Source organism: Rhipicephalus microplus, chromosome 8, assembly GCF_043290135.1.
Source record: "Rhipicephalus microplus isolate Deutch F79 chromosome 8, USDA_Rmic, whole genome shotgun sequence".
Lineage (NCBI taxonomy): Eukaryota > Metazoa > Arthropoda > Arachnida > Ixodida > Ixodidae > Rhipicephalus > Rhipicephalus microplus.
The window spans coordinates 55,309,675-55,333,363 of NC_134707.1; the positions used below are offsets into that span (position 1 = coordinate 55,309,675).

General features: G+C 45.6%; 1 protein-coding gene across 1 annotated transcript; it reads right to left on the reverse strand.

The window, feature by feature from the left end:
• Window positions 1-4,221: 4,221 nt before the first annotated feature.
• On the reverse strand, window positions 4,222-5,768 carry LOC119165833 (uncharacterized). The gene is made up of 2 exons (XM_037417866.2): window positions 4,890-5,768; window positions 4,222-4,482 (listed from the first exon to the last, which is right to left on the reverse strand). The coding sequence occupies exons 1-2, from the start codon at window positions 5,626-5,628 to the stop codon at window positions 4,469-4,471; spliced, it is 753 nt and encodes a 250-aa protein (XP_037273763.2). The 5' UTR covers window positions 5,629-5,768; the 3' UTR covers window positions 4,222-4,468.
• Between the last annotated feature and the right edge of the window lie 17,921 nt (window positions 5,769-23,689).

Genomic DNA, 23,689 nt, shown 5'->3' on the forward strand with positions numbered 1-23,689 from the left:
GGGGTGGGGGTGTGAATAGTAAAATCAACAGCATGAACAGTTACAGAAAAAAAGTAAAACTGGAAACATTATACAAAATAATCGCAGAAGTCTAGTAAACTGCAATACGTTGGAAAAATAAACATGTAGAGCTACAGTACGCTGGATAAGACATTTTTAAATGCAGTTGTATTAGTTATATCAGTTATTAAGGCTCGTAAATGATTCCAATCACCAACTGTCCTGGGGACAACTGATTACGAGCCTGCAGTAGGTGAAAAATGGGGTATGCCAACCTTGTGAAGTTGATCACGTCGGTGTGAGCGAAATGGAGGTAAGGGTGTATGAACAAGGAACGAAGAGCAGGATTATGGTAGTACATTTTATGAAAAAGACAAATGCGTGATTGTTTTCTGCGTGTTGCTAAGAGCAGCTTTCGCGTTTGTGATACTGGAATTGCGATCGTAGTTAGATGAAATAAAGCGAACAGAGCGATTTTGTACTGCCTAAATGCTTTTTGAGAATGTAGATCTGTGCGGGTCCCAGACAGATGAGGCGTATTCTAGTTGAGGGCAAACGCAGGTGGTATAAAGCAATAGTTTTAGTGACGGTGGGGAAAGATAGAACTTTCTTTTCAAGTAACCTAACGTTTGGTTTGCTTTGGATAATATGTAATGGACGTGGTGTTTCTATGACAAGTTATTAGATATCTAAACGCCAAGGTAGCGATAAGAAGCTGTGGTTTGCAGGGGTGAATTGTTGAGAGAATAGGACGGAGAGGTGACGTTGCGCCTAGTAACGCGCACGCATTTGCATTTAGTGACGTTCATGTATAACTCATAAAGCTGTAGTCAAGCGTTGCTCAACGCTGAAGGATGTAATTACGCCATAGAGCATATACTCATCATCGCAATTAATAGTTCTTGTGTTGTGGAAAATTTGATGTGCTGGAAAAATAAAAACAAAAAATTGGACACAGAGCTTCTACTGCTGAGTGCCTTCGGCGGAAATAATTCATGGCACCCATTTTAACGAATAATCGCTTGATATTTCCTTTGTTTAATAAGCAATGCCTTCCAACCTTGTCTGTGCAGCATAGCAGCAGTCGCGTATTATCTATATCTTTATTCGTTTATTCATTCATCGCCATCATCATAGTCAGTTAGTTTAGGTCCGCCGCGAAAGGAAAGACTTTCTGAGTAATCACTAGTTTGTTTTCTCTGTGCAAGATGACAGCATTTTGTGGTTACAATATTCTTTGTTTCATCATCCAGAACAAGCATTTGCGTAATCAGATATATTTTCAGTCTCTTGATATCCATTCCGTCTCTTTCATTGACCACCGGTTGTTCCTGCGCCGTGCAACGTGACCTGCTGAGTCTATTTAGTTTTTTTTTTTTATGATAACGGGACATGGAATACCCCAGTTTGTTCTCCAATTCTCTCTGTCATCTTCCTGCGTCCTAATGTTGATTTGTAGGCCTAATGTTGGTTAATGGTGGTTGTTATTTTAATGGTAGTCCTGCAGGTTGTTCACCGATCAAGCCTAAGGTCCCACGCGTGGGCACATCAAGGCCTTGCCTCACCTCCAACTCGCGGACCTGCTGGATGGCCCTTTGTTGTTCTCCAATGCTCCCCTTCTCCAGCACAGGGTGGCCAGGCTGTCTTAGAACTGGCTAACCTCCTTTCCCTTCCAATTATTTCTTTCCTCCTTGCGACGCAGGGGCTGTGCAAAGCAGCTGTCCCCTATGGCGGAGGGGTTCAGGCGTTAATACCTTCAGGGTTTGGGGTACGTCTCAGAGCGTAGGTTAACGGGTCTATTTAGTTTGCCTGACCTTGCATATATTTGTCGGATATGTATCCGTCGGGAGTATGTTGAAGTGTACCACGTATTATTTTTTATGCCGTCCCCATTTCTATGATGTGTGTACATCGGCGATTTTTGTAACAAGTGCTTTTTGAATCTGTAAAGAATTCTAAGGTGCCTGCTTGGTTTACACCGACATTCTAGACGTACCTTGCTTATCTCAATCACTGACCGGTTAATATATTTTTTTTTTTGAATTGGCATTTCCCACACTCCGAATGGCAATCTGCTGAAGATCCTTACCTTCCGGTTAATAAAATCTGCTGCGAGCACACGCATGTGGCGCAGGAGCTGCGAAGGACTGCGTTCAGCAAGCTCAGCGGACAGCACTTGTCGTATCTTCTGTTCTTCTGTGAGTGACAAGCGACGGATAAGTGCGGTCTGCAGGTGTTCGTACACGTTAGCCGTTGGCCGGTTCGCGAGAATATCCCCGACCTCGTTGGCATAACGTGCGTCCAGGTGGGCGACGACGTAGTCGTAGCGGGTCCGGTCTGAAGTGATGTGCGCCAGAGAGGACTCGACCTGGGCAAACCAGACCTCGGGTAAGTCCCGCCAAAGCGGCGGGAGGTTGACAGCAACACGCCAGGAAGCGGCGTGCGGGGTGGCTTCCGTAGGACTTCTGACGTCCTCAGCGGAGCCCGTAGGCACGTTTTTGTTTGCAGAAGCGTTTCGAGCTTGCTGCTGTTGCTGGGTCAGTAGTTCCTGTCGGAGTTATTGCACTTGATGGCGGAGAGCGGTGAGGTCTTCTGAATCGGTCATGACAGTGCGGTTAGTTCGTTTTCCGGGTCACCGGATGTGGGATGCTGAGTCGATAAAGGACATAACATAAAACGTAACGATCGTTTCTGTAACCGTTTGAGCGCAGCATCGGCATTCGGGCCCTGCTGCCACTACCACGTTAATAAACATCGTTACCTCTTGTGTTGGGACCCGTCCTTCATCGGCTCAGCATTCCACAACTTCATTTTTAAGGGAACAGTGTCCCCTCACGAGACTAGTATAGTCGTCCATAGGATAAATCAATAGTCTTTTCCCTCTTGCTCTCTGGTAAGGGATGAGGCTTGTGAAATACCTGAAACGTATCTGGGCTAGAAACAACCAGCCTATACGCACAGCCGTTCTGCCTTGACATACGCACTTTCAACGTAAGAAATTGTAAGGGCGTACAGTCAGTCGACTACAAAAGCTTTCGGACCACGCGAGCGCCTGCCAAACTGCCTGCCTGCGTCATTATAGTGGTGCACCATATACTGTTGAACGAAGCGCTGGGTCGAAAGTGCACCTACTTGTTGTTAACATGTATGTCGGCAGAACACTGTTCGTGATTTTCCGGCGAAACGCGTTTCTGGGGTACGAGTGTCGCACTCCTAGTTTGAATGCATAATCAAAGCCACCAAGGCATGCTTCAAATGGTATTTAGTTAGTTAGGTATAACTTAATGAAAGCTTTGGCAGCGTCTGATAACAGTTATGGTGATAGATTACTCTCATGATAGTTACATGGTATCACAGCTGCCGAAGAGTGCGTCACGTTACAGAGTGAAAGGTACGAAGCATTTATTAAAATAGCCAGGTCATTGATTAAGGGATAGACGCGTCTCGGCCTTTGCACTGGTATTGATCGCTGCTTACGTAGCCGAAATGTGGCGAAGATGGTTTTGGCCACCCACTCACGTCGCTCATAAACTTTTGCGATTGGCGGCACGTTACATAATCTACGATATGGATGAACACTTTGATATGGCTACCACATGCTGAATGTTAAATATATTAACGTCTACTTGAATACTTGTGCAGTGTCGTCACACAATATACTGTTTATTGAAAGTCTCCGTGAATAAACTAAATCTGTACAAATCACGCATTTCTAATGCATAGGATAAAGTTTACGATAGCAGACGATCGTCAAAAACTTACAAATGGAAGAATCGACCGCAGACTCGAAATGGAACGATTTTTCTTTATTTTTTTGTCAATGGATAAAAGAATGTTTCAACGATTTTGAGGAAAATTATAACTCGAGCGTTCGTATTGCTCTATGGCTAGATATTTCAGCCATCTATGCATGTGGTCACGTCACAAACAAACGGTTTTTAAAATGTCTAAAGCAGCCAATTCAGCCGGCTTCGTCAAGATGGCCGGATGGACACCTTTTCAATTCCGCGCTTCGTCTAAAAAGTTTGAAGAGATCAATATGAACACAGCTATTCTGTGGTACTCTCCTGGCTTGGTTGGCACTTCGAGTCTTGCTAAATGTCTTGCACTGTGCCGGCTTCCATACGGAAGTGGCGACGTGCTACATAGGATTGAAATGATTAATGATGACCTTGCAGCAGTCATGCCGTATGAAAAAGCCAGTATGTAGTTCTGCAGCTGCTTTTTCTGCACTGTCTTGAAACCTTGACAAGCTAGATCTTGCATTCTGGACGTTATGACGGCGTGGCCAGTGTCTCCTTTCATACGGTGTACTTGATATGTCTTGTAATGGCTCGCAGCGTGCAGTCTCATAGGCATAGTCTCCGTGCCCCTTGTCAATGCTTTCTCATCGTGGATGCGAAGCTCCTACGAAAGATGTGTATGGCTACGCCTCGCTACCGGTTCGTTTACGTACTGGTACGTCTTGTTAAAGGGCCTCACCTGAAATGACAATAAAAAATGAAGACACCATGCGGCATCAACAAGCAATTCGTAAAAGAATCAATGGTTGGTTAAACCCTACTCGGGCAACGGGGTATACAATAGAGCAAACACTCGGAAAACATCTAAAGCGTATGACGTTCTACTGCAGACACATGTTTGGCCACATTGCTAACGACAGTTTTAGTCTAGTTCTGATGCCTACTGGAGACTTGCGATAATAGATATTTATCATCCACTACCGGTTGTGCAGACTGAGCGACCAGCAGTATGAGCTAGCCAATTAACACATGATGTTCGTAACAATCATTCGAACACTGTGGTCATTGGTGCTGTCGTTTTCAGGCATCTTTTCAGTTAGTAGACTGCAAGTCGCTCTACAGGATGTTTTAAATGGCGTGACTTACCTCGCTCACGCACATTGAAACTTAGGTCCTGCATATGCTCTTGCTCTTGTGGGTAAGAATTTGATACAAACGGCGCTGCGATGCTTGGGTCACTGTCCACTCGCAGCATGATTGGACCGTCATTGCCTGTGTGCACCGCGCTGAACGCAGAATCTATGTCCGCAAACATTCTTTGCGGTACTTCCACGCTTGAACCGTACAGAGCGACGTGAAGGGCGGTCGCGAGTGCACGGTGGTCCTCGGGCGTTTCGGCGTGCCCGACCGCACATCGCTGGTCGTGCCGAAGAACCAGCAACACGACTGTGTAGCGCCTGGTAGTTGGACACGAGCCGGAACGCATTATCATGCAGACGAATAACGTCCCGTGGACGTAACTAGCGTTGAACGTGGTGGGCCGACCCATAGCAGGCAGCGTGCGTGACAGAGCCCTAACAATCGTAATGCTGCCAACCCGCAGCTCCGAGGGGTCGAAGCGGTACAGCATCCACGGGCCGGCCCTGTTTCTCGGCATGAGCCAACAGTAGAGCCAGGCGACCCGACGCAGGCATAAGGACACGGTGGCCGATGCTTCAAGAACGCGCACGATCTCTCGGACGGTGATGTGCAGGGGCAGCACTTCAAGCCGCGGTAGCCAGGGCACGTCTTCGTCGTCCAGGCATCGAAACTCCCACGCCGACAAATGTTGGAGGTGGTTTTGCAGCGATGTTATGACGCTGGCTACCGTGCTCGTAGAAGACATGGGTGGCCGGGACAGTCTCGCATGTCTCTCAGTTAGGCGCGGAGTGGCAGTGTGAAGCTACAAGCCAGAACCGCTCGCTGCTGTTGTAGTGAAACGATGACCACCAGTTCACTTTTGGTGGTTGCTGCGATGAACGCGTCACGCAGTGTGAGTCCACGTGAAGTAGCATTGTCGTCGAACTGGCGAGCAATTTGGAAAAATTGTCACGTTGAGCACACGTAATCTGCGTCTCAGATGAAGCGATATAAATTGTTAAGGTGACCTGATGCTGTAACCATATTATTCCGAAGCCTACGAAACAGACATTGCAGCTCCGGCGCAGCACTACGTAATGCCATTTCCGACTGAAGACTTAGCGTAGGAAAGGAAGTTAATCGCATCTCATGGCATTCGTGATACCCAAAGCGCACCGATAGCTAACTTCAAGTGCAAGTTAAGCCGCATAAAGAATAAACAATAATGAATGTCTGTTTGCATTTCACGTGCGTGTAGCGCTTGCGTGGAAATTTAATTGAAGCGCGTTCCTATATCCGAAAGACCTGAAGTTCTCCGTCACTTTTATAAGCGCGAAAGTCACGTGACCTCACGTGACTTTCGTGACCTCACGAACGTCACGTGTGGCTTCATTAGTTGAGCCAAATAAAATGTATGATATATACAAAGAATCAGTGTCCACTTCGCGGGGGTCACCACAGGTTACGCTGAATTTTTTCTTTTTTACATAAGACTGAACACTTGTCTTGGTTCACCACATGTCGGACCGTTTATTTAATGTAAGCGTTTGTAATTGATATTTGCACCGGCGACTGACTTGTAGCTGATAGAGCATCGAAACGTAACAGCTTGCAATGAGAGGTGGTTTATGAGCGTGTACCAATGTAATTGGTGTACTTGAAACGTTGGCAGCACCATAAACATCGCAACGCAATTTCAGAGGAAAAGCTCTGCTATAGAGTCATGCGTCCCAAGGTTATTTATTGGGCTAGAAGCCCTTTTAGCCAGCGAAGTGCGAGTGGGGCAGACGTGACGTTGCACCACGTGATCAGCTCCAGAAAGGCACCCCAGCTAAGCGCTCTCGAAGTATATTACATGTTCTAAACACTGTACTCGAAACCATAAAGGTGACGGTAAACCACCAAAAATCGCTCGAGTGTTGTTCCCCCTCGTGCCTTCCATTTATGCCCTGCTGTCATCGTGGCGTCACCTGTCCAGTTAGGTGATGCCGTGGCCAAAAGACGCTGCCGAGTAGTAAGCAAGAACCAGTTTCTCCACTATCAGGTACGCATGCCCAGTATTCTTTCTCTTCGCACGCAGATGGGGAGTACTCGAAGAGGTACCACGGAAAGGGCCCACGAATGAAACACTAGCTAAGGGAACAACAAAATGGGCGATTCCCATGTTTCGAATATAAAACGCGCGAAACTCCGCAAACATTCCCTGTAAGATCTTGTACAACTACAACGCCACGATCAAAATTTCTGCGTCTGGTTAGTTTCCCTATCATACTTGCAATAGGGTGTTATGATAACTAAACGCTGCGTGCAGGCTTTTTGCGAAGCCGAGCCTAACGCACGTCCGCTTTCTATCATGAGTACTGAGGTTAAGTCACACTAACTTGTGTAGCATTCCGGATTCTCCTAAGTTAATCATGTATGCGGACGACACTAATATATTTTTTGCTGGTTCATCGATCTCTCAACTTGAAAAGTCTGTAAACACATATCTAAATAAGTTGTCTTCCTGGATTAAACTAAATAAGTTGCGGCTAAACGCGAGTAAAACTAAATATATATTGTTTGCACCCATTAATAAGCCACGGAATATAAGTCTAAGTATCTCCTTTGAGGGTCAGACTTTAGAACAAGTCAAGGTACAGTAATTCTTGGGTGTGTGGTTCCAGGAAGACCTTTCCTGGAATGAACATATAAATAAATTGGCAGCAGATCTAAGTAGAAGCGTTGGATGTATGTACAAACTATGTCCGTTATTACCACTTTGGCTAAAGAAAGCGTTATATTATACACTGATATATTCCAGGCTAAGTTATTGTGTCTTATGTTGGGGAACAACGACGGCTCAAAACTATAAAACTTACACTACAAAAGAAGGTACTAAGACTATTCGAGGGATATTACGGTATGCCACAAGGTCTTAGCGCACGTCCGTTATTCCCTAAATATCTCATATTACAAGCAAACCAAATATATTATTATAAGTTATTATTGTATATCCAAAATAATAAACTATACCCCATGTACGATTCTTCTCGATGTGCTGAGTACTATCTCCGTACACATAGTATAAGAACACCGAAAACTAGAACAACCTATGGTCAACAACATATTGATTACCAAATACCGAGTCTCCTCAACAAACTGGGTGACGTACTTGACCTAAATAAGAAAACTTCCAAAAATAAGTTCAAGGAATTTCTTCTTTATAATTGTATTGAATACACTTAGTACAGAAATTTGGATTATTTATTACTTTCTGTGTCCCAATTGCTTAGAGTACACTATTTGTGTCCTTTTGTTGTTGTTTTTTAGGAATGTATGTGTCTCCTGATGCTTTCCTTACCTCACCTATTGTATATATTGCGATGTTTTTTAGGTATTTCATTACTATTTACTGTCCTGTTCTTTCTTTATATTTGTAATGGTTACATGTGTGATCATAATTTGCAAATTGTATCTGTATATAATGATGTTCTCTAATTCGGCTAAGTTGTGTATGACATGTTAATTTTAGTTTTTTTATTTTATTTTGCCAGACTGTATTTCGGAGCAAAAGCCTCCGTTAGGCTATGTAGCCTTTTGCTTTTGCTTCGTTTTTTTTCTGTTGCACGTACAGAAAAAATAAATAAATCTCAAATACAAATACAAATATAAGACCACGGCCATATCAACTCCCATTCTGATTCACACGCAGCCTGTAAAATAGACAGCTTCCAGAAGATGACATCGTAGACAAAAATGATGCAGGCTACTTTGCAGTCCCAACAAGATGGCGGCTAAGCGAAGCCCTCGGATAGCTCGGATGGTCATCTGCGCCCAAGCAGGTGCTTCTCCAGGCATTTATTTTGACCTACGTTCTACTATTCATAGATTTTAACACGACAGGAGTAAACAAAAAAGTAACAGTAAGGTCTGATTTTCCTAGCTATCTTGTCAGGACGCAAAGGGACGTCACGGAAACGTCATCCAAACGCGTTCAACTTCTCGGCTCTTACTAAAGGATCCCGGCTGCGGCAGCTGCATTTCTGTTGGAGGCGGAAATGTTGTAGGCCCGTATGCTCAGATTTGGGTACCCGTTAAAAAACCCTAGGTGGTCGAAATTTTCGGAGCCCTCCACTAAGGTGTTTCTCCTAATCATCTGGTAATTTTGGGACGTTAAACTCCAGATATCAGTCAATTCTTACTAAAGGAAGTAATCTGGAGGCAAACCATGCGTGTCCGACGCCTATTAGTGCGGCTTTGCTTGTCAATTAATCACCAACAAAACAGCTTTCAGTCAAGAAGTGATAGCATCACCATGTAGAGTACTCACGCACTGGACAAAATAAGTAAGCGCTTAGGACGGGCAACAAAGACAACCGGGGCTTAAGCGGAGCGAAGTCGACTTTTCAACGAGATATACCTTAAGAGGATGTTCAAACGACGCTAACATGGCCTTGTCTCGGTACAGTGGCCCTTAAACTAAATTTAGACACTAATCCTGGACAACACGCTGCATCAGCAAGTATCCGAGCTGTTGCAATTAGCACACGCCTGAAAGAAAAGCCCGACAGCATTAAGGTCTGACTCGTGTGTTTTGCCTTCCATCTGACTTGGAAACTTTACTTATTACTTCAAAAAGTTTCCCACACTTGTTATGTTTTTGGTGTCGGTGAAAAGCTAAATCCTCACAGCACGAGTTCGCAAAGGCCATGAAACCTAAATCATCCAGTCAAATGTTCTAAGAGTATCTAATTACATACAAAAGAAATCGTGAGCTTTAAGAATCAATCCATGCGTCCTTACTGTTTTTCTGGATTGGTATATATCCATTCTTCCTGTGTCATTCTCCTAAAGCTCCGCGAAACAAATACCACTTTAATTCACGTGTCTGTATTTTGTTAATAAGACACCTTCTTGAAAGCTTTGAGTCTCCTCGAGTGACCAATAAAGCAAAAGTTGGTGCATACGAGTACACTTGGAGACATTTTTGGAGACGACGTTTCGATAGGAGGACCTATCATTCTCAAAGGCGCATTTGAGAAAGATGGGTCCTTCTATCGAAACGTCGGCCAGCTGGTCTGAGCCACTTCCACTGTTCGTCCTGTTTTTTTCCACTGACTGTGATTGTATTGGTTTGGGCTAATTATTCTGTACGCTGAATGTTTCCAAGACATCCTAGAGGTCCGAATTCAGTTGTGGTGTTGCACTTGTGCCCAATTCTGCGATGAACACGTAACCACGAGAACATTTCGATACAGAGCCGATACGCCCCACCTTCCAAAGATTGACGCGTTATTTTTCGCGTGTGCCCTACGCTGGCGAAATTTACAGTTTTATTCAAAGAAGCGTTTGGTCTTCGAATGCGTTTAAGGATGTCACCCTCAATAATGTTGCCTGAATCATTCATGTCTCTCGGTAATCAATGATCAGCGAAAAGTGAAAATTACCCAACGCCTGATTGGGAGATCGTGTGGATTGTTTTGTAGAGTTTAACGTCCCAAAGTCACCATATGGTTATGAGAGCTCCATCGAAAATGCAGCCGCCGCATCCGACATTTGACCCCGTGACCTGTGGTTCAGCAGCTGAGTACCTTAGCCACTAGACCACCGCCGCGGTGCCTGGGAGATCTTATTACCATTCTACTACTCCACGCTGCCCAAAAATTTTTGGAAAGAACCTAAAGGTAGGGTAACTACAATATGGTTGGCAACCCAGCCACAGCTCTTCTGCACTTTCCTGTCGCGCCTTTGCCCACTGAATTTTTCTTCTGCTCCTCTAATATTGTAATTGGTTAAAAGAGAGAGAGCAAAGTCTACACATTTACTGTGCTAAGAAAGGCAGTTGTTAACTCGGCGAAGACGGGCCAACCTGAGGAAACGTTGGCAACAACGACATTTAACGAATCCTCCTCACCTATGTTTCCATTTTTTTTGCCCAACGCACTATCCTTTTTAAACTACGTTTCGTTCATCTTCGAAAAGGTTCTTTTAAAGGAGACCCTCTTCCCACGCTCAAGATTGGCCTGGTCTCGCCAAGTGTCGCGTAGCGGGAACCGGATAATCTTACGTAACGTGCAGTGGCCTATCAATTGCGTCATCTACGTATTCAGACAGAAATTGGATTTTCGTATCGAATCATAGCGCATTTCGCGCTGGGCGCAGTCATCATGCCAACGTTTCAGCAAGAGCATAGTATTGTCTATAGCAGAAATAACAAAAAAAAATGTATAGCCATGTCTGGTAGGTGCAAAACATGGGCCGTTGTGTAATCCGTGCTTCTGTGCTCGAGTTACGCAACAAATATTTTTTACGCTTGCGCTTTTACGCTAATATATATAGTCGAACAGCAATTGTCTCTAATGTAAAAGGTCAACGTGCACTGCGTAGGAGAAGACGTGATTGCATCTTCTTCGGACGCCGATGCGGACGAAAGGCGTCGGATCGAGGAACAGTGCGAGTGTTTCGAAAAAGAACCAATCTTTGGGTGAGTCTAATAATCGCTCAACATTTTTGCACTGATAGGTATGGATTTTTAGGGTGTTCTTGAATAAAACACCCTAAGTAGACAGTGAAAGAGAGAGAGACACACAAATGGATTGCAGCAAGCCAAGTGCGCATCAACGTTGAACGGAACTGGTGTCGCCTGTGACGGCACAGAGAGGCACTAATCAGTCCTTCAGGAGCGAGCTCACGCTCAGTAAAACACCTAGAAGTTGGCGCTAGCTGGAGGTGAATAAAATCGCACAGAATCTTACGCATGTGCCTATAAGCGCATGCGTGAGGGACTATGCGATTCAGTTCCGTTCAAAGCATACCGCGAACGTGGTCTGTTGTAATCCCTTTGTGTTTATCTCTCTCGCTTGCTTTCGACGTCGGGGAGTGTTGTTAAAACACAGGCTATAAATCCTTACAAATCGACGTACAGATTTTCAGCGAACATTCGACTCACCAAAATGTCGATTATTTTTCAAACGCTCACATTCTTCTTCTATTCGACACTTTTCGTCCACATCAGCGTTCGATGAAGACGCAATGGCGTCTTTTCCTACGCCGTGTACGTTGACCTTGCACATTAAGGACAATTGCTGCTTGACTATATCAGCGTAAAAGCGCAGCTCTAAAGAGTACATGTTGCATAGCACGAGCACAAGAGCACCGATTTTACAACTACCAGACGACTCGAAGACGACAGCAATCTTCCTTTTTTTAGGCTTCTTCTTTTCTTTCAGTTGTATCGATACCGCTTCTCAATCTCTAGTCAAAGGGGTCTTTTAGATGCGGAGCATCTTATACTCGCGCCTTGTAGTGCGCCGTCCGCGCCGTCCACACCGCTTCTCGAACATTCGACAGCTGACGCGCGCGCATGCGCCGTCGCGCCGTCGCCCACTCTTCCACCATCTGTGCATCCCTTCCTCCTCTACACACCGCGCGCGCTTCACTCCTCCACCATCTGTGCACCCTTCCTCCTCTACACACCGCGTTCGACATCTACAATTCTCCTGATTCTCCAGTGGACGCGCATGTGGCGTCGCGCTTCGAGAACATTCAACAGCTGACAGTGCATGCGCCGTCGTGCTGTATATATACTCAAGGTCGGCGCTCGCTCGCTCAGTTGCCGCTCGTCGGTTGGTTTGTACGGCGCGTCGACGTCCAAGGTCGCGGTGAAATGAATTCCAACGAATCCACAAACACAATGATCGACGTCCCTTCGACCAGCGCCGCCCTTTCGCATACGTGTGTACGTGTTCACTCATTTAACACCCCCTCCTACAACCACGTTAACCAATTTAGCCATCGACCCAAGTAAGTCGCAATTTAACACCCCATTTCACAACCACGTTAACCAATTTAGCCATCGACCCAAGTAAGTCGCACTTTAACACCCCGTTAACCAATTATATGGTCCGCATCCTCCTCAGTGTTCCCCCGAGGGAAGCTGCGGGCAATTTTTTTTTATATAACGAGGCTTTTCAAGGCCTTCGAGATCGGGGGAATTGGAAGCTTTCGAAACCCTTTGTGGTTTTGTAAGGCCACCATGATCGGCCCACTATTTTATCAGCGACCATGTCTTGTCAGGGCGTCATCACGTGAAGTCACGTTCTGGGGCGTCGTAGTGGTGTCATTATGAAGACGCGAATTCAGGCGACGTGTGACGTCATTCGGTGACGTTATCGTGGGATAATAACTTTTCATCCCTCCTTTTGATGCCACTGATGCCGATTGTCAAATTTCACTTGATGAATCTAAAGCCTGTAAAAATAAACAATGTGCTCAATACTGCAGGCAATGACGGAAGAAGCTTTTCGTGTCGAAGTTGTGAGACGCATGCGTTCCATTATTTCGCGAGGAAAAACATCAAGTTTGTTGAATCAAACCAAAAAAAATGAGTCCGGTGTCTTTTAGTAACACTGTATACCCATTGTGGATGCGCGGCCAAGATCTTGTCTCGAAGCGGCTTCCTCAGCACGCTCGACAGCCCAGAATTGTGGTGTCAGCTTTCAACTGCGCAGTGTGCTGTTCCAGCGTGAGTGGAGGCTGGCGGCAGAAGGGACAATTAAATCGTCACTGTTTGAATTGTCTATTAGGCCCTGACCCTCCCGAAGCATGTGACTAAGGGTGGCAACCTCGCCACACGACGTGCATCTATTCGTAGTGTAAATGTCTGTCTGCATACATGGCGCGCGTGAGTCTGAGGTTTCTGTGTGAATCTGCTTGTGATTGTCCGAAGTGTACCGCTTGCGTCCTGTCTGGCCTAGTGTGAGGGGATAGGTATATGCGTCTCTGCAACTGGTAGTGTGGGGTGACATTGTGAAACCTGCTGATACGATCCTCCCACACCCAGACGTTTGCAGTTCCCCGTGGTGGTTTGTCGTCCTCCGGTGATCAACCCGGTGAGCCGACTGCTGAGTCCACTGTGTGCCGGCATCTTAGCAGGTGCCTTCGGTCATCGAAGGCCACCTCTCCTGGATGTATGTAATGTCGCAGGAGTATGTGGAACACATCTTACCAGGTGCGCCCGTTGGCAAAACTGCGAAGGGTAACGGTTTCTCGGTGCATAGCTAGAAATTTATGATCAGTGCAATGATCCGGGGGTGATACTGTCAGGAGGTGCGGCTGAAGAATGAGAGTTCGCAATCTGCAACCAGATCATGTACATCGAATTCAGTTGAAATTACAGATGTGTGAGATAGTTCGTGAGCGTTAATTCTAAAAGACAGGGCGTGCCAACAAGGACACGAGAAGGAAGTCGACCCCACGAAACGCTGTTTGTGGCGGTGTTTGCACCCCTAGCTTTCTTTAATAGTTCAATAACTAAAAGGAGAGTCTGCTCGTGTGAATCTTACGCTAGACATTCCTAAATCATGGTGACCAATATAACGTAGTCTCTGAAGGAGAATTCGTTTTACTACTGTTACGTTAAAAGTATACTAGCACGTAAGCCCGTATTATAACAGCGAAGCTCAAGAAGCAAAGGGTTGTGCAGCGTGTGATCGAACGCACACTGCATAGGCGTAGCTTGAAGAGATTAAGAGATTGCAGGAGGAAGAGACTGGAATGTATTACAACAGGCGGGGTCAATAGAGTTAACCAATAGGTAGAGGCATAGCCGACATTCCAGCCGAGAATGAAAAAAAGAAATCCACGCATCCCCACGAACTGAGTATGAACGAGTGGTCGAAACGCTGGGTATCTAATGTGTCAGTAACCATACGTTGCCCCATAAAATGTGTACTAGGTGTCACAGTCACATAAAGTCACATAAAAAGTCAACGACAAAGCTATGTCCTAAAGCCCGTCATTTCTACGTTAAAGTCGCCGACTATAATAAAGGGTTTGTGCTAGTGGGTGTTTTATATTGTTCCATCACAATTATGATGCTTGTTCGTCTATCGTAAACGTCTTTTTTTTCTTTTCACACACACACACACACATGTTTTCCGGCTTTTTATATATCAGGACAGCGGATAGTAAGAGTCAATGATAAAGCAAGGCCCTATAAGGTCCATAATATGTACGTTGAAGCCACTACTCTAAAGCAGTGGCGTGGCCAGGAGGAAGCACACCGGGCCAATGCCCACCCATAATTTTTTTTCGCCATGGCATACAGAGTATGAAATGACATTTTCATGGAGTGCCCCCCCCCCCAAAAAAAAAGAAAATTCGCAAATCAAAATTCTGCCTACACCTTGCTATATAAATTATAAATCTGGCTTCGTTATAACGCTCGGTCACAATTATGCTTGGCATTAGTCTTTTGTTAAACTATTTTTGTGTGTGTCTCACATCCACCCTCGTGATGGAATCCGTGGACGTGGTGCGTATCAAGGGGGTGGATGTGAGACACACCCAAAAAATGGTTTAGCAAAAAACTAGTGGTGTCCAACATGAGACAAGCCTCAACAATAAAATGCTTCACCCCTGAAAATATAGCTAATCTTTCTGTCATATAAATTTGTAAAACGCGAAAGTGAGACACGTCTTTACAGAAGTAGTGGAGCGTTCATTGCGCATTGTTTCGCCATGAGGCCGGAGAAATCAATGCTGCAGCAACAAATTCTAATGTCGCGTGAAGAGCGGCATGCAGCTCCGAACTTGCAGCGTGCTCCTGAAGCAAAAAGGACGCTCCAAAAGAACATACAGCCCCGCCGTGGTGGTCTAGTGGCTAAGGTACTCGGCTGCTGACCCGCAGGTCGCGGGTTCCCATCCCGGCTGCGGCGTCTGCATTTCCGATGGAGGCGGAAATGTTGTAGGCCCGTGTGCTCAAATTTGGGAGCACGTTAAAGAACCCCAGGTGGTCGAAATTTCGGGAACCCTCTACTACGGCGTCTCTCATAATCATACGGTGGTTTTGGAACGTTAAACCCCGCATATCAATCAATCAAAAGAACATACACAGAACGAGCACGAGCTAACGAGTTTCACAGCTCGACGTTTAAGGCGCGCTGCTCAAACTTTTTAAAAGACGAGTGAAACGAGCGCGTAAGTATACACATGACGAGCGCGAACAGCTGTCATAGTTGTTGTTCGTATGTAAGCGGCGCGCTCTTTTCGAAAGTTCAGCCACTGCAGTGATCAAGGTGACCTTCGTGCACTCCAAGTAGAATTCGAACTTGCGGGTGAAAGCACAAGGCGAACAACCCGCCCCCATGTCGAGATAAGCGCGCGCGCCCCGCGAATCGCTGGGTGACGATCTTTAAAGCGCGCCCTTCGCGCCATCTCGCTAGTGATAACGAGAACGCGCTAAGCTCCCGAACTCGGATTACCGCCAATAATTAATGGTGTATATAAATAGCTTGCAGTTACCAAGCTGAAGAAAGTACGCTCTGTGACCGAGTCGAATCGCGCGTTTCGGAACAAGGGGTCATGTAGTTTCGACTTAGGTTGTCTGATTTCCTTCTGCTAGCTTTTTTTCTTTGCCATTTGTTTTTGTATATTTTATGACGTCATATCCGTGACGAAAATACGTCAGTATAGCCGTGGTGGAACACGGCACGGAACATTTTCTTGCTAAAAATACTTAGTATTTGGACAGGTCCCGTAATTCGAAGGACATATTAACCGAGGATGTGCAACAGAATGTGCATGTTGACGCAAAAATTTCAGTAGCTCGGTGCTCTCAAGAAGCAATTACGGATACCAAGAAAGAGAGCTAAAGAGACAATTGATATAGTAGATAGAGGGAGGTTAACTAGACTACGTCCAGTTTGCTATTCTACGCATGGAAAGAGGCATTCTGGAGCAAATGACAGAGAGCCATACATGTACAATTCACAACACAAGTAGCGCTTAGTTGCACAGGCGACCTATAGATGCTGTTGCCTTCAAGTATTGCAGCAGGGCCCATGGAGATTTCTGGGCTGATGGGCTGTGAAACCAGGCTCCCATGATCTGGTGGAAGCGTAGCTTATGTTGTGATGAAATAAAAAAAATGAGGCAATGTGCTTGCGCTGCAAAGCGTAAATTCGATAACATTGGCTGAGGTCTTTGACGTACGGGGCATAGAGCTCTCTAAAATTAACTAGAGGGGACCTTAGCGCTGTGATTGTTCAGCGACTATGGGAAATGATGGGCAGTACACAAATTTGTCTAGTCTCCGTGCTTGTGGGTTTCTAACGCACTTGTGGCTTTTTTATTACTGTGTTTTAGTTTTGTTTCAAGTAAGAGAACGAACTGTTTTGAACTTCATGACCCGATTTGGTTTTGATGAGAGTAAAGGGCTAAGTTAATGAACTACAACTACTGAACATTTGTTCATTGTTGTCTCATGACAAAGCAGCTTGAAGCCACGCGCAGCTAAATGGAACCGAACGTACGAGGATTTGACTCGTACTCGTGCGAGCGTGCTTATCTCTAGATTGAGGTGGCTTGTGCGTTTTGTGCACAACCCTTCATTCCCATGCACCCGCTGCAGCGCCATGCGTGGCAGCTCCCATAGATACTAGCACCAGAGTTCCATCTAGTGTATCTATAGTAAACTCTATAGCACGGTGGACATAATGTTGATGATGACGATGATTATGACAAAGCTCATCGTATAGAACATGTTACGTAACGCTAGCCTACGGTATCGATCGGGTGTTACAGTGGTGTGCTAACAATATTAAATGAGGCCAGAGGTCATGTTAGTTAGGTCAGACGATGCACAGAGATGGCTCAATAAACGACAAGACTACGGACTCCTGGTAGGGGACCTTACTGGGGACATCTTCGTAAGCTTGAGCAAAACAGTGTTTGCGTAACCTGCAGGCGTAACGCCTGCCTCGTGAATAATGGCATTAACGAGCATATATGTCTCAATCATTTGACGCGACTCTGCTGCCTTGACACGGACATATAACATCGGCGCCGTTTCTTAAGGCGGAGCAAGAGAGTGCCTGCTAAGTTATGCAAGGGGGCGCTTGCTTATAACACCTAAATTAGGCATCATGGAAAGAGCCGCCGGAATTGTTTTTCTCTTTTCCTCGCGTCTGTCCTGGTATCAAAGATACCCGTCAGCTGACAGCTGGTATTTCTTTTTTTTTCTGTATATTGCTACCAGTGAGAGCTTACATATGTTGAGTCGTAACACCGATCTAGTGATTGCGTTGCCCTCTTGAAGCCTTGCTCTGCAGAACAGCCATATAACGGGTCCGTCACGTAATTAATTGCTCATCGTTTTCGTATATGCATGTTTGTCTAAACCAATCTGCTGGGAAAGAGTTATTGCACCCGTTCTTGATGACCGCACGCCTGCTTTTTTTTTCCTTACATAAGATCATCAACGTTATTTGAAATTCACTGGCCAAGTCTTTACCTTCTGTTTTAAATAATGGCAATATTTCATTCCTACTTGACTAGATATTATCACCTTTTAAATACAATTCGGCACTTGAATCAAATAATGCATACTTGAAATACTGATTATTTTTAATATAATTTAAATAATATTCAGGGAGTACAAGTGTTGTAGGGGAACAAAATGTTGCAGCAGGTGGTTAACGTTTCTTGTTTTATTCATCGAATTATCAAGATGCATGCCCTATATGTAGATGATATCCCGGTCTGGGTCTAAATTGGTGCACTTTGAGGACCAGTTGCAGGTGGCGGTCATGACGGTTAAAAGGAACATCAGTCGTATGTATGCCCTTGACGTTTTCAAGGGTAGTAAATCAGAACCGTTAATATACCGTCCCACAAGAAATAGACAGTGACCCAAGGACTGCGTATCTTCTGGAGAGATGGATGTGACATTTTTGACCGCTGCGGATACAATTCCCATGGATAGCTGCATCAGTATACTAGGTCTTATTATCTCCGTGAAAGGATATAACACGTAAACTCTACATAGATCAGAGCAAGATACTGCGGCTGCGTTTCGCCTCATTATCACAGTTTCTAACAAGAAAAGAGGCATGAAGGAGGACAATGTTTTGGCCTCTTCCACGCCTTCCACATGATTTATGTTCATTATGTCACGTCTCTAATAATTGACTCGCTACCGAAAGGGACATCATCAATGTACTCATCCACAAAACTGTTAAAAGGGCGCTCAGCCTTCCACTCCGAACTAGCCGTCAGGGGCTGCTGTTAGCGCTGAGAATTTACAATATGATGCGTGAAGTTTAAAATATTTCGCCTCTCGGTCAATAGGGTGGGTCGGGAAAATTTGGTGCGTTTTGGAATTTTTTCCATTTTGCAGGAAGACCGGTTGATCTCGCTTGACTGCTGTTAGACAGGCATGTAGTCACTCCTATTCCTAAGGACTATTCACCCACAGTTAACATCGCAAGAAAAAGGGTTAGAGCCAAGAAAACTTTGAAGCAGGTACACTCGAACTTAGGATCTACGACCTTCACGGACGCTGCGTGTGAGAACAAGAAGCGTTGTGGGGCCGTTGCGGTCTCTGAGCGAGGTAGTTTGATGTCGGCATGCTCTGTTGAGGCAACCTCGCCGGCAATAGCTGAACAAGTATTCATCGCACAGGGGCTTTTGGGCTCCTCCCGTCGACATATTCATTCTGACTCACGTTCGGCGAATACAGCCTTCACCTCTGGCAGAGTCTTTCCGCTTGATGCTGGGATTCGCATAGTTAGGACCGTAATTCCACATGATATCATTTGGTTCTCGACCCACACAAGCTTCTCGATCAGCGATACCGCAATAGCCTCCTATATTTTTCTTGCCTGCCGGAGGAATGCGAAACGCCCGTCATCTATGGCGGTGCCACCTACGGAGGGTTAAGGGTCTTTGTACTTGGCCTTTGAGATCAGTAACTTAGGTGTTTGCTAATTTCAGAGGCTATGCCTTGTATTGAAGGGGTTTCCTGCTGAATCAACACAAAACTCCATGGTCATCTATGGCGCCGTCACTTACGTAGGGTTAATTAAAATTATGTTTACGCCTTTTTAAAACTTTTTACGTTATTTTTGTTCCATAAAAGCTCCAAAAACGTAGGGTTGTCTTCAAAATTTATTTGAAGACAACCCTACCTAAATGGCGCCACCACCGCAGTTCCGACGATGGCCGCTTCCCAAGTGACCGCCGATAATACAGCAGGCAAGGGAAATCTAGGCGACTGTGGCACCACCAACTCCGACAAATTGGCCCACACTCGGGTGCAAGGACTAGCCTTCTCCGCCGGTCTTCACGGTCCAAGCTTGTTGGACCGCTCCGCCCGACCCGAGACCAGTCCTCTGGATGGAATGAGGCTGATCAAGGGTCAGCCGCTATACATACAATGAAGTCTCTTCACATTATCGTTTGGGTCGTAGGGTCTTTCTTCCACCCATTGGCGTCTTGAGAGAGCACAAGAAATCGCGCTCAGACTTCTACAAACTCTTATCTGCAGCTAATGCTTCAGTTTATTCGGGTATATTTCCCGAGGGCCTGGACTGCGGTTGTGTGTGCGTACATTTGAGCGCATAATGTGGCACTGCTCCCACATACCAAAAGAACTTAAGGCGCAAATCATCCCACAAGAAGGCTTTTATGCCGCCTTCAAAAGTATGCGGATTGTCACCGTCCGCTTCGGGCAATCCAAGGAGCCCATGCTGTCAGGGACAGGCACTCCCTGCTTGTTTTAAACATGGAGCAGCCCGCAGGGGCGTCGAGGTAAAAGCCAGCTCTCCTTACTCGGTTTCCAATACGATTGTCTATCTTTCTCTCTATTTATTTATCTATATATCCATCTATCTATCTGTCTGTCTGTCTGTCTGTCTGTCTGTCTGTCTGTCTGTCTGTCTGTCTGTCTGTCTGTCTGTCTGTCTGTCTGTCTGTCTGTCTGTCTGTCTGTCTGTCTGTCTGTCCCGCCCCGCCGCGGAGGTATAGAGGCTAAGGTACTCGGCTGCTGGCCCGCATCTCGCGGAATCGAATCCGGGCTGCGGCGGCTGCGTTTTCGATGGAGGCGAAAACGCTGTAGGCCCGTGTGCTTAGATTTGGGTGCACATTAAAGAACATGAGATGGTCGAAATTTCTAGAGCCCTCGACTACGGCATCTCTCATAATCATAGGGTGGTTTTGGTACGTTAAACTTCACATATGAATTAATCTATCTATTTATCTATCTATCTATCTATCTATCTATCTATCAATGTAGCCGTTTATGTTTGGGTGCTCCTTCATCACACCTTTAACTTAGGGTAAACCAAAATTTGTAAGGGAGCTTAAAAAGGCCCGACGATTATGGCTTTGTTGTCATGGCATGAATCATGTGGTCCCGCTGCGTGTGACGTCAGACCCTTTTCTGCAGACATGCACGGACATACCCATATACCAATTGCGGCGGTAAGCGGGAATACGCCCCAAGTGTTCGAAATTACATAACTATTGAGGAATGGCTATAACAGACAAGCAGCTCAAGGCCTTTACGAGGCTATCGACGCTGTGTTGATCGCAGGATAAAAGATTTTTTGCTGAAAGCTCCGGTGACGCCGAAGTCACAGGGTCACTAGTCCACTTTCTTTATCATGATATTGTTGATGTCTTACCGATATTGTTTAATATCAATACGCCAGATTTATTTAAAATATCCAGACATAGTGGTATATTGAATACTGTAGTCACTGCTTCATTTTAACCTGCTTTTACAAAATATTTCTAAAATTCTTGTTGCTGCTGTACGCAGGCTTGTCCGAGTTTACATACTTCTGGTACCTCTTGCCATTAATGTAATCGTGTTGTTTCTGCGTTAAAGTGGTCATGGCGTTCTTGGTCTATTTCAGAAACGGTTACATTGTCATATCAGGGCTGCTTTGAAAATAGCCGCCTTACTTTTCGAAAGCTGCTTGAACGATATTTATTTCGCGCGTGTGTTTGATTTGGTGGTCTCTCTATTTATTTCGTATTCAGTTAGGTTTTCAACTCGAATATTCACGCATCTCTGCTGTCTTTCAACAAAAAAACACGTTTCTCTATCGTTCTGTTACATAAAAAATTGCTTATAAAGATACTGATGCAATAAATGAAATGAATTGACAAAAAAAGAAAATGTGACGCCGGCAGTGGGTCTCGAACTTGCGACCATATGCATCGAAACTTCAGCGTCTCACCCACGGAGCGTAATACCTACGCTTGCTGCATGTGAATATGTGGGAGCCGTAGGAATGCGTTTTACCGGCAGAACTGTAGCAAGACGCTGACGAACGTGATAAGGAAGGGACATCGTCAAAAACCTGTGGTGCGTGAAAAAGACATAGACATGAGGAAGACGACGAGACGATTCGCTGTTAGGGAGTTCTTGGGGCTGTTTCAGAAACTGTTACATTGTCACTCCAGGGATGCGCATCGCCCCATCGTCTTTCGTATGTCCGTGCCTTTTTTTTTTTTTGCGCGTCACAAGTTTTTAAGATGTTTCAGCACTAAGCCAATTCTTACATCTTCACAAAGAAGCGGAGAGACGCCCTGCCGATGACCCCCGCCAGGACATGAAGGCAAGGTTGCAATAACAGAATTCTAACGATAAAGCACTGGTTGCGCTTCACTTTGACAACTGCCAAAAGAAATTCGGTGGGAACATTTACGGCGAAGCTGTCTTCGGCAAGCATCCGGGATCCTGTAACGTCCGCGTTGAAAAACTCTTCCCGAGAGCGTTAACGAGAAAGAGCCAACGACCACCTCACAGGGTCCCTCACACCACGCAGTTTTCTCAAATCCATTACAGGTGACTCTGGCGCTATAGTATACGGTCATTCAGTGACTGTGTGAATGATGGGTAGTACACGGATTTGCCCAGTCTTCGTACTTGTGGGCCTCGAATTGTGCCTGTGGCTTCGCTTGTTCCTATGTTTCGTTTTTGTTTGGAAGGCAATTAACGAACCCTTTTGAACTTCGCGACTCGATTTCAAATGGTAAGCCTGAAAGATTAGGGTGGAAACGCACAACTGCTGGACATTTGTTGATTTTTCGTTTCAAGACAAAACAGCTTCGAGCCACACGAACCACAATGGAGCCAGGAGAACGAAGATCGGACAAATTCGTGTACTACCCATCATTCTCATGCTCGCTGAAGTGCCGTGCGTTGCAGCTCCCATAGACACTAGCGCCAGAGTTCCCTCTAGTGTACTTATAGGAATCTCTACGCCTCTCGCATTCGCCTAAGCCACCTTACTGCGTTTCTTCACAGTCTATGTATTGATCCTTTCGCGCTCCCCTCCGAAAGCTATCTCCGCATAACGCGTTCTTGATCTGCCTCAAAGATTCGAGGCACTGGAAGCTTTCTGAACATGACCAGATTTGGGTGCACGTTAAAGAACCCCAGGTGGTCAAAATTTCTGGAGCCCTCCACTACGGCGTCTCTCATAATCATATGGTGGTTTTGGGACGTTAAACCCCACAAATCAATCAATTCTGAACATGACCTGGTTTTTGCGTGGCCTCCGTGATCTACCCACGTTTGACCGAGCAACGATGTTATGTAACGACATCATCATGGGATGTTACGTACTGTAACGTAATGTCGATGCCATACGGTGAAGTCATCTCGTGACGATAACTTTCTGCATCACTCCTCGTTCATGACGCTAGACGCGGGACGCCGATGGCAATTTTCACCTTTGATGACGCATCTATCGCCCCCCACATTAAAAGGCAAACTCTTGATGCCGTCAGCGTCGGGGCTTGATTCGGCAAAGCCATGCATTGACGAACTGGTCACCGCTGTGTCAAACCATGTCGCATGCAATGCATGGCTATGATGATTATGCGCTTCAGCGGTCGTGCACAAATTGGAGGCTGGTGAAGAACCATTCCGTGGCCATTGACTGTGTATCAACGTGACCACAAGTTCATAATTGCTTGCGTGACAAATGAGAGAAACGAAAAAAATAACATTACAAGCATACACCTAGTTCTCTATCTATCTCCGATTG

Excerpts from the sequence above, each read along its gene's own strand:
- LOC119165833 (XM_037417866.2), bottom strand. The coding sequence starts at position 5,628 with ATGTCTTCTACGAGCACGGTAGCCAGCGTCATAACATCGCTGCAAAAC.